Source organism: Sycon ciliatum, chromosome 5 (genome assembly GCF_964019385.1).
Source record: "Sycon ciliatum chromosome 5, ocSycCili1.1, whole genome shotgun sequence".
NCBI classification, from domain to species: domain Eukaryota; kingdom Metazoa; phylum Porifera; class Calcarea; order Leucosolenida; family Sycettidae; genus Sycon; species Sycon ciliatum.
In genome coordinates, this window is record NC_088647.1 from 1 (window position 1) to 9,202 (window position 9,202).

General features: G+C 46.6%; 1 protein-coding gene across 1 annotated transcript; it reads left to right on the forward strand.

Annotated features, from left to right (window-relative positions):
- The first annotated feature begins 854 nt into the window (after positions 1–854).
- On the forward strand, positions 855–8,765 carry LOC135817060 (uncharacterized). The gene is made up of 4 exons (XM_065330160.1): positions 855–943; positions 4,367–4,545; positions 6,182–6,502; positions 7,702–8,765. The coding sequence occupies exons 1-4, from the start codon at positions 869–871 to the stop codon at positions 7,880–7,882; spliced, it is 756 nt and encodes a 251-aa protein (XP_065186232.1). The 5' UTR covers positions 855–868; the 3' UTR covers positions 7,883–8,765.
- The last annotated feature ends 437 nt before the right edge of the window (positions 8,766–9,202 follow it).

Consider the following 9,202-nt stretch of genomic DNA (forward strand, 5'->3'; position numbering starts at 1 on the left):
CACATCGCAAGCAAACAGTTCTGTAACCTTCGTACTTGCTGGGGGTCTGTCTGTTTGCGTCCCAGTTGATGACAGATGTGCACAGTTTGAGTACTGGTATGCGCAAAGTTACTGGGGTAATATCGTTCATCAGCTAGCTGCAGTCGGAGTTGATGGGGTGATGTACTCTTCTGATCCTGATGGGACGTATCTCGCCCTGCTTTCTCAGTTGCAGCTTGTTGAGTTCGCTTTGCTGGAGGCTCACGGTTTGGAGGGCACTGGTACACTGATCAGGGCTTTCCTGGACGGCGTACTCGTCAAAACTCAGCTCTCAAGTCCCTCTGGATCATAAATGCAGCGAGCAAACATAGCTCGTGCTGCGAAAATAGGCTTGAAATTTTCACGACGCATTGCAACATCTCGGCGCTTTGTCAGGTCTCCATCCTTTGGGAATTTGAGAAAACTAACCCCAGGAGGATGATGTGATACTGGCACAATCAACAACACAACAATTTGGCATTGCAGCGGCTCAGGCGACTTGGCAAACTACTTTCTGAAGTGACTTTCGTCCTGAAGAAAGTGAGATTCAAAATCCAAGTATTTTCGCACCATGCCACAATGACGTCACACATACATTGGTATGGGGCGTGGCTAAAATTGAAATATCTCAAGAACGCTTTCTCGTAGAGACTTCGGACCAAGACCATTCGACTCAGCGCCCGAAACTCTACAGGCTATCAAATTTTCATTTTTTCGTGGAGTTCCCCTTTAAGTATACATGCACCTGCACAACATGTCATGTACATGGAATATGGTATACTGATATGCGTATGTTCCACACTGTTCTGTTGCCTACACTGTATATGCACAGGATGTCCTGGTGTACCTCATGGAGCATATGAAAGACATGCTTCATTTTGCAACTGCTGACAATCCAGTAGATTGGACCAGATCAGACCAAGAGGTAAGACAGCTATTACCCATACACATACACATACACATGCACAGTCACATACTTCTTTTAAGTACACATACATGTACATGTGCCAGTAGTTCTTCCAGTGGTCATGATGTGCAGTGAGGAATACTTTGCTACTCTCTATCCGGGTATGTAGCCACAGCTATACTCAAACTATAATAGATCCTTCCTTAGAAGATTCCAATGCCTCCACTTTCAGGGGCATACTTCTTCAGCCTTGACTATGTGACCAATCAAGTTGTCATACACTAAAGTTGTCATTCACGTTAATGCACTTTTTAATTAGGAAATTGCCCACGTTCAGGGTAGCTTTGTCCAGGTTCCCGGGTGCTACATACCAAGTCCCAGGGTCCTAGTGTGTCCAGTCCCTGTTGCCCTGGGTACCCAACCCCTGGGTTCTAGTGTGTCTAGTCCCTGGTGCCTAGGGTACCGACCCCTGGGTCCTAGTGTGTCCAGTCCCTGTTGCCCTGGGTACTCGAACCCTGGGTCCTGCAGGCCCGGCGGAAGCAATTGTTGATTGGTCCGGCCATGCCCACAGAGCCGGGCCCATCATACCCCATCCGGATGAAACTTGAATTGGAGAAGAAAATTGGGTACAAACGTCAGCCGGAATGCCTGGAACAGAACAGTAGTGGGATGGTGACCGTTGGAAGATACCCGTACGCAGAACTTGACATGGCAGAAGATAGAATAGTTTGCGTAGAATACATGGCGAAGAAAACATTAGGGTAGAATTTGACGCACCATGTGCACTAACACACAGGGTTTGATTAGTCAAACAAGCAGTGTGTTCCATAAAACTTAACACGGAGCTCTCAAGCGCGGCGATAAAATTTTCCAAATGCCTGACAAGAGCGCTTCACCACTGTCTTTTTCCCAAATTCCCACCGAGGAAACACGAAGGAAGTGGTTGGGTGGAATGGCACTTCTGGCACAGATACTTCGCTGGAAGAAGCCATAGCTGCTAAGCATGCACTGCGGCTAAGCTGACCAAACAGCGAGACAAATTTGAAAAACTACTCCGTTCAGTAAAAGAATCTGAAGCACTCGACGAAAAACCCTCAAGTATTTTTACAATGTAGAATCCATCATGGCACGTGCCTTCAGGTCGCGCGACTCGCACCACAGGCCCACAGGCCACAGCTAGGCCACAGCTAACCCTCAAAAGGCTCAAGCGCGCACGCGTGCACGGCAAGATCAGAGCGAGATCGCAAGTACGCATACATGTACAATCGATGATCACAACATGACGTTACTGCGTCCTAAAAAAATCGTCGGTGGCCGAAAAGTTGGTCCGGCCATGGCCGGACCGGCCGGTGCGGTTCCGCCGGCCCTGCCCTGGTGTGTCCAGTCCCTGGTGCTCTGGGTCCGACCCTGGGTCCTACAGTCCGTTTCAAAAAGATTTGCAATCCTGGCGATCGCCCGCGGAGTTTGGTGTCTTACCGTATGAGCACTCGATCACTGCCTGGAAAAACTCACTGTGAACTCGAAGAAATATTCCGCGCGAAAGCAGGAAAAATGACTACTCACTAGCACTCACGTTGATACAGTCTTGTACGTCTGGTTTACAACAAACGAGTTCTTCCTCGTATCGATAATGGAGTCAGAGAGGACATGTCGAAACGAAAGTGTTGTAAATGTTGACGAGCGGCATGGGTCCCAATTCGTTTTGTGACCAAAATAGTTTCTTTGAGCTGCGATGCAATTTACTCACCGCGTGACGAAAACGACATCGACACGGACTCATTCCCAAGGCCATGACTTGACAAAGCTATCCGTGTGACTTCGACGACATTTTGAGAGAACCAGACGCTTGTGGACGCTGATAGAAGACGGCATTGACTGCTAAAATTCAAATAAATTGGCGATCTTGAAATACTAAAATAAATCTCAAAAAGCTACAGCGCGATGACTTCCATATTCACGCACACCATTGCAGTGTTGTGGGTGTGTTCACATGGCGTGAGCCAGTCAAGTGTCAGTCAGTTCGGCAGGAAGCGCGACCTCCAACAACAAGTCGTTTGGTGCAGCCATCTTCTGTGTCTTGTACCAGCTTGATCACCAAAACAATGAAAAAAAAGTTTAACATACGTGTACTTTCCATTGGCATCAGTATTCCGCGTAAGATTTTCGTCGCCTGTGTGGTGTGTTTCTCCACCAATGAGTGCGTCCTATGATTATTTATCGCTGTTCTCACACTTTACCATTTTAGCAGCTTGATATATGTGGAAAGCGCGCACTTGCGCCATTTCTGGTGTATAAGAATGATCATTCCTCCATTATCATCATTATCATCCTCTACTGATGAGCTCCGACAGGGAGCGAAACAGCTGTCTAGAGGCGTGGAGCAATATCATCTCTCAACGGAAGTGTCCTTGCTGGTGTCTGTATGGTTCGGCTGAAGAGCGCGTGGATGTGATGAGTTGGGAATGCAATGAATTGACTTGAGGATAGGTTGGGGTTTGAACTCACAACTTCATGGTCAGCAGACAGCATTCATAACCACAAGGCCAAAAAGGAAAGGATAAATCGTGGGTTTTGATGATACTGGCTTCCTGGGCAAATTGTAAACCATGGGAAAAGGCCGGAAACCTGGCCAAAATTCTAACTCCTTAACGGTTGGTCCAATTGTTCCGAAACCTTCACAGAACAGTTTGCCGTGTCCTAACAAGCCATTCTATGTACTTTGTTGTCCAAATTTCCATTATCTTCATACTTTTTAAGACCCAAACCTGATTGTAAATCTTTTTGAAACAGACTATAGTGTATCCAGTCCCTGTTGCCCTGGGTCCTAGTGTGTCTGGCCCCTGGTGCCTAGGGTACCGACCCCTGGGTCCTAGTGTGTCCAGTCCCTGTTACCCTGGGTACTCGAATCCTGGGTCCTAGTGTGTCCAGTAGCTGGTGCCCTGGGTCCGACCCCAGGGTCCTAGTGTGTCTGGCCCCTGGTGCCCAGGGTACCCGACCCCTGGGTCCTAGTGTGTCCAGTCCCTGTTGCCCTGGGTACCCGACCCCTGGGTTCTAGTGTGTCCAGTCCCTCTTCTCCGACCTACCCGGTTCCTGGGTCCCAACGTATCCGATTCCTGGGTGCCCAGTGTCCCTGGGTCCTGGGTTTCCAGTCCCTGGTACTAACTATTCTGGGCCATACTGGACGAGCTAGTTCATTTGTTCCTTAGGCGATGCTTTATGTCAGAGCACTTTTAATATGCCCCGAATGTCTGATTAGAGTATGGGAGTGTTTCTTCAGAGTTCAAAAGTTCACTTATTGAAACCATGGATACCGGTATGCGACCATGGACACCAGCAGCACAGTCTATTTTGCATGCACAGGTTGAATTCTTGCAATTCAAGCAACCAGGTCAAGTAATATTTTGTCGTGTGTATGGTTTTTTTTGGCTCTTTGCAACACAGCTTGTTCTTAGCGATATTGCTGACTTTCATGCAATGCATTACGGTAAAGAAGAGGAGCTACTGAGCAAGAAGTGGATTGATGCTCACTACCCGGACGACATGGTGGAGAAGTATGATCTATGGAGTGCATTGTTGAGGCACAACCAGCGTGAACATCCACACATCTGGAATCATGATGTGTAAGTCACTATGGAATTTAGGGAAGTTAAAAGTTACTGATTATGGCAGTCTCTATGGTGAACACTATTGTTATGTTCGGAGTACTCTGCTCTCAAACTGAATAGCTTCACTGCTCGCTGCACTGCATTAACTGTGACAGCACTAATAGCTAATATGATCATTCATAGGTACTGGGCTGTGATGCACAGTACAATGTAGTGAGTGAACATTGGCACGTCTCTATTCCAGACTGCCCGGGCACCTCACGGACTGAACACAGTTATCCTCTGTATGATGTGTGATCTTGGAATGTTGCCATGACAACATGACATGGTCTCAGCGGCAGCACACTCTGGGGAATATGTGTTCTTGGTAGTATAGTCACACTCACCGAGTAGCCACGGGCATCACAATCCTAAGAACAATTGTGACTAATAAACTGGGGCTAGGGCTAGCTGGGGCTGGACAGAGAAAGAAATTGTGGATATTAGTGAGGTTTTACATTCCGAATTTCGGCAAAAAGATTCGGCACGCGGGAGCGAGGTCGAAAATGCACACGAAGATTCGGCGTGTTTGCTCGGAAAAAGCTCACTTTGCCGAAAATATTTTTCGGATGCATTTTCTTGTAGAAGAGCGCTAGCGCGTGATTTATTCAAAGAGGTTTCTTATCTCGGCATCGCTTGGCAGGCGTCTTTGGCGACATAGCATCGTCAGCTAGCTACCTCTGATTGCTCCTCTCCACTGCCTGTCTACTCTCTTTCGCCTGGAGTGTCCTCACCGTGATCTGTGTGGCTGAAAAGACTATGGCGACACGCATACAATTTGACTTGGCCATGGAGTTGGTTTTTCTGAGGCGACTGAGGAGGCAGGTTTGGCCCTCGACTCTTTAGGTGATCAAAGTTCGTTGGAATCAGCAAGAAAAGGAGCACGGGACAGGACGTTGCTGATGCTGGGGCTCACGAAATGAAAACACATAATTTTCGACTTGCAAAACAAACGTTGGTGCGAAAATTCGACATTTTGATGTTCGACAAATGACCGAAGAACGCTGTACCGAAATTCGGAATGCAAAACCTCACTAATGTCTATGATTTGATTGCTCTGCAGCAACTACAGTATTAGTGTAAAGTTATTTTAAAACTGTAAATTGTAAAGTCTGTTACCATGGTTACTGTCAGGCTGTGCCCCATTGAAAAATCTCCCGTTGTGAGGGTCTATCCGGCATTATCGATAATTTTCACGAAACGAAAAAGTTTAGTTAGGACACTCCCCCACCTACCCCCCCCCCCCCCCCTGAACAAAAATAGATTGACTTGACAGCAAGAATGCCTTGATGTCTCACATATCAATATTTTTCAAAACGAAACTCCCCTTGACCCACCCACCCATATACGGAACTTTTTCTCTTCGTGTAAAAGATCGATAATTATGGACGGCCCCTCCAGTGTTTTATTGTTGGTTGCTTGCTGCCCAGTCTACCAGTGCTAGCATTTCTCACTACATGTCGATTGTGCGATGATGGTGTAACGACTGTCACCAACTTGGGGAAATCATCTCATCTTATGCATGATGCGGGGTGCTAGTTATAAGTAATGCATGCTGGCCAGTGAGTGAGCTAACGTGTTAGTGTTTGGTGTCATTGCGTTCCTGCTGCAGTTGTACACTGGCACAGGATATCATTGACCACATTGGACCAATCTGGCAAGCGTTTGAGGCTTCCACACGTACATTGGTCCACAATGATTTCAACACACGTAACCTCTGTATACGCCCTGCATCACAAAGTGTGGATGGAAAACGTCATCTCTGCTGCTACGACTGGGAGTTGGCAACACTCCATGTACCACAACGTGACGTTGCTGAGTTCTTGGCATTCGTACTAAACCCTGATGCTCCTCTCAGTGAGTGGAAGAGTCTTCTAGAGCATCATAGGCTGGCACTGGAAACAGCTACTGGATGTGATATTTCACAACAGCAGTAAGTTCACATGTATCCATCCACACACTTGCACATGTACATTTTACTTGTACTTGCTCACTGCAATATAGGGGTGAAACGATTACACTTTTTTACTACCGAATAACCGAAACCTATATTTTTCGATTATTTCGTCCACAGATCAAATCAGCTGAAAAATGTGAAAATTTAGAATTTTATAATTTGTCCTCTGGAGAAGAGAATTTTTTCTCGCACATCGGTCGATCTACATTGACTACAATCATACAAGTACGTGTATGTATGATCTTGCATACTGTATGCATAATCGAGTAATCGAAACTTTTCGAATAGTGTATTCGTTAGCTTGTAACGATTTCTATTTCGAGTATTCGGTAGAATCGTTTCACCCCTACTGCAATACACTGGTCATGTGGAGCCAATAAATTCGAGATGAGGGTGTTAAACGGGGGAAACCTGGAGAAAAGGTTGACTGTCACTAGCAGGACTCTATCCAGGGACTTTCCCTATAGGCCAGCGATGCTCTAACCACCGAGGTATGGTGTAGTCATCATCCCAACAGAGACCGCTGTAGTGTCATGCTTGCTGTGACAATACACAGGCTGGTGGTATGCAGCCCTCGCTGTACCCACACTCCCCATACTCTTCATGCACACGCTGGTACGCTAGAAAAAGTATTTTGTACGTACTACAATGCTGGCAACTGAAATCCTACCCCCTCAGCGGTGCGCTCACATCGCAAAGAATGTGAACTCAACGCTCAGGCCAGGGGGTCGGATTTCAGTTGCCGGCACTGTAGTACAACTAGTACATGAGTTGTATTCTAATACGTCAATTTACGGTGGACCTGCAACTGGTCTGAGAGACGGTAGGTATGAGATAATTTCTCACTGATCTCAACTGGTCTGAGAGACGGTAGATATGAGATAATTTCTCACTGATCTCAACTGGTCTGAGAGACGGTAGGTATGAGATAATTTCTCACTGATCTCGCATACAACAGTGCTGGCTAGAGAAATCCAACCTCATGAATAAAGTAGCGTCGCGTTCGAGTGCACAGGCCAGTACGTGTAGTTCTAGGGCTGCATAGCGCTCGGCAACGCTATTTTATTCATGAGGTTGGATTTTTTTGACCAGTACTCTAGTTATGCAATCTGTTTGTAAACTATTGGATTGTTTCTGTATGTTTGTTTTGTGTGCATGTTCTTATCCGTTTACAGATATCAAGATGTATTTGACCTAGTCATGTGTGACCTGCTAGTCAACCGCATAGCACTGTACGGCATGGCGCATACATTCAAGGACTACGTCTTCTACGGCCGACTAGTAGCCGCAACGAGTGGCTACATCCGTCAGCGTATGCAGGAAAGTGACACGTTGGTACAATTCTTCCGCTCCTGAATATGTACCATCGGGTACAAACACCCGCACATGTCCCTATCAACTTAATCAAGTATAGCTTGGTAGTGTCTGTGTCCGACGGCTGTTCTAGCAGCCACCAGTCAAGTGTCACAGTGGTCTATAGCACCATGCAGCAATGCCGTAGCACCACGTACACTTAACTGCTCATGGTAGCTGTGTACATACTGTGGACGTACTGTGTAGGTTTCTGGTGGAATCATCCTGGTTCACTATGATATGCATTACGAGTTAAAAATCATGCGGGTATGGCATTGTGCTGTGCAGCTAGCCGTATACCATAGTAGCACTGTAGCCGGCACATAGTGCATATGTGGCATGTACAATCATGTATATGGATGGTTAGTGGTACTATTCATACTTGTAGTCGTAACACTCTGCAAATAGCTGAGGCATATCCGCTCAACGGCTAACTTACCTGCTAGTGTAATACATCTGATGATAAACAATCCCTTTTTTATTTGGCCTCATGCAGTATGGCTTTATGGTCTTCTACATACCAAGTAATAATAATATAGGACATAGCTAACTATAAACCTGAATAGCAATACTGCATGTCAAAGTATACGGCAGTCACTACTCTAGTGACTCACCAGATATACTCCCCACTAAACTTGAACTTGAACTGCACGGATGATAACTTCGGGCCCTTCTCAGCAGTAACTAGTAATCTCAACATCGCCTAATAGTGTACATTATCAAATACCTAGCATCACCTATTCCCTCAGCTAATAGAATAATATCATTTTCCTGATCAGTCTTATCCACCAATGTGGACAACCGCATTGAACTGGCATATTACTGTCACTCGGCATAACGTTAGTAACTGAATACAGTTGAACATCCGATTACGGTGTATTTCAAACAGCACGGCATCGGATCAATCCTGTAGGTGTGAGCGGCCCGGCCGGGACTGTTTGAAGAGAAGACGAGAATTTGATTTGGAGGCTGGAGCCGCTGTGTGACCCAGACTGTTGTTTGTTTTTGCGGACACCGACACTGTCACGGTCGGTTCAGTGTGAGGAGACCGAGGCTGTGTTTGTTCAATTTCAAAGGCTGCGGAGACTAAGGCTGAGCCAGGCTGTCACTGTGTTTGTGCGTTGGCCGTCAGGTTGTGGCATCATCAGCCTCGGGCCAGGTCGTTGACCCACGGTTATCCACCGTTAACTCCATAGAGGCACTGGAGCGCCGAGGTATGAAAATTCAAGTCACTTGTTGAATGCAATGCATGAAGTTTACTGCGGCATGGCGATTTTGCCCTACGGTCACGGCAGATAGAGTCTTGACTTCCAGCCATCGTCC

Excerpts from the sequence above, each read along its gene's own strand:
- LOC135817060 (XM_065330160.1), top strand. The coding sequence starts at position 869 with ATGGAGCATATGAAAGACATGCTTCATTTTGCAACTGCTGACAATCCA. Across the intron at positions 944-4,366 it reads GGACCAGATCAGACCAAGAG|CTTGTTCTTAGCGATATTGC; the intron begins GTAAGACAGCTA and ends TTTGCAACACAG. Across the intron at positions 4,546-6,181 it reads CACATCTGGAATCATGATGT|TTGTACACTGGCACAGGATA; the intron begins GTAAGTCACTAT and ends TTCCTGCTGCAG.